This window comes from Sodiomyces alkalinus (assembly GCF_003711515.1).
Source record: "Sodiomyces alkalinus F11 unplaced genomic scaffold SODALscaffold_6, whole genome shotgun sequence".
Taxonomy (NCBI): Eukaryota; Fungi; Ascomycota; class Sordariomycetes; order Glomerellales; family Plectosphaerellaceae; genus Sodiomyces; species Sodiomyces alkalinus.
The window spans coordinates 1,535,597-1,537,458 of record NW_021167084.1 but is presented as its reverse complement, the minus strand read 5'-3'; the positions used below and the strand labels follow the sequence as shown (position 1 = coordinate 1,537,458).

The following is a 1,862-nucleotide window of genomic DNA, read 5'->3' as shown; positions in this document are numbered from 1 at the left end:
CCATGTCCGTTGAAGGCTCTGCATGATGATATTTGACTCACTGACTCCACGTATTTGTCCCCTGAATTTTTTTGGGGGGAATATTAGCCTGAAGCCATCCCTCCAAGGAGCTGCTACTACGCCACCGACACAAAGAGACATGGGACGCAACTTGTATGTCGGCATCGTCGAATTCTCTACCTATTCTCAGTATGCATCGCATATATAACATCATGTCAATGATACGTTCAAACACCCATCAACGGGCACAGATCTTCTGGTCATTGCAACCTGCCTTAACCACCCGGTATGTACAAAAAGTCCCAAGCATAGGGCAACGAACACAGAAGTAAACTGGTCGCTTGAGATGGTTAGATGCCCTCCGGTCTCCGTCTCCGGTCTCCATCCCCCACCTCATAATAACAGCCAACGAGTCATTCCTCTTTAAGCCGAAACAAAGAAATCCCAAGTGGCATCAGGGGCAAGAGAGCTCTCCGGGCCGAAAGGAGCACCGTTGTGGCCACCATCATAGGCAATGAACGACACGGGGCGAGAGCAGCCCTGGAAATCGGTGCGAATAGACTGTCCGCTGCCGGGGGGAGGCTGAGGGATGTCAGCCCACTGGCAGCCGTTGTTCTGGATGAAAGTCTGCGCCAGGCCGATGCCGATGTCGATGGGGAAGACGTCGTCCGAGACGCCGTGGATGCCGAGAAAGGCCATGGGGTCGTTACCACCGTCGCAGCCGCTGACGGGGCCGGCACCGATGGCGGCGATGGCGCGGAACGACGAGGCGCGGGAGCAGGCCAGGGAGTACGACATGGCGCCGCCGAAGCTGAAACCGGTGGCGAAGCGGGCGTCCTGGTCGATGCAGAGGTCGTTCTCGACGGCCTCGATGATGGCTTCGACAAAGTCGATGTCCTGGCCTCCCTCGTTCGCCCAGCCGGCGTTCCGGCCCTGCGGCGCCACGAAGATGGCGGAGCCTTGCGAGCGCGGCTCGAGGCCGTACCACGGCTGGATGCTGTTGCCGTAGACGACGTCGTCCATGCTGCCGCCCAGCCAGTGGAAGCCGAAGATGAGGCGGTGCGGGTTGTTGTTGTCGTAGTTCTGGGGGATGTGGAGGGTGTAGTCACGCCCGTTGATGTTGTGGACGCCGCTGTTCAGGGTCGGGTTGGAGCCGCACCCTGGCGACTGGGCGAGCACCGCAGGGAGAAGGGCGGCGCCCAGGACCAGGGCGGCAGATGGGAACGAGATGATGGCCATGATGGACAGTGACAGTTGGGAACTTCTTGTCAGGTTCAGTTCCACGGCACTTCAGGGGCGACACAGAGAGCAGAGAACAGCCAAGCGGGAAGAAGAAGGGCTTGTTGACGAGAGAGTGTCAGAGTGAGTTCGGATATTTCGTCGAGCACGGGAAAGGGACTGGCTATTTATCTCAAAATGACAATGACCATGATTTCTCCTCGATACTGGGCGGAGAGGCTTGAGGGGTCCGCCTCGAAGACTTTCTCAGCTTGCAAGTCGCAATTTCGAACTGCCGATGAAATGAAGCATGGTGCCTGTTTCACACACAATAAGGCGGCGGCGATCCCAACTAACTCTGGCGACACAATAACGATCACTCCGATTAATGCGGGGGTGCAGCATGCCGAAAACCACGATGCGGAGAGTTGGTGTCCTGTTCCTTCCGGCTGGGTTATAGTATAGATCGACAGGCAGAGTTGGACGATAGAGTCCCATGATCCTGATTCCATCTTAATTTTTCCGGGGAACTTGAAAGGCTAAATTGCGGGAATGCCGGCACTGGACGAGGCTCTGCACATCAGCCCCGAATGTGGAAAACATAAAGTGCCAAGACACACCCATTGGCCTCCGTCCCCCGGGTT

At 56.9% G+C, this 1,862-nt stretch overlaps 1 protein-coding gene across 1 annotated transcript; it reads right to left on the bottom strand.

The window, feature by feature from the left end:
- Window positions 1–423: 423 nt before the first annotated feature.
- SODALDRAFT_340333 (alpha/beta-hydrolase) lies at window positions 424–1,239 on the bottom strand (the record flags this gene model as incomplete). Its single annotated transcript, XM_028612939.1, has 1 exon — window positions 424–1,239. The coding sequence occupies one exon, from the start codon at window positions 1,237–1,239 to the stop codon at window positions 424–426; it is 816 nt and encodes a 271-aa protein (XP_028465863.1).
- Between the last annotated feature and the right edge of the window lie 623 nt (window positions 1,240–1,862).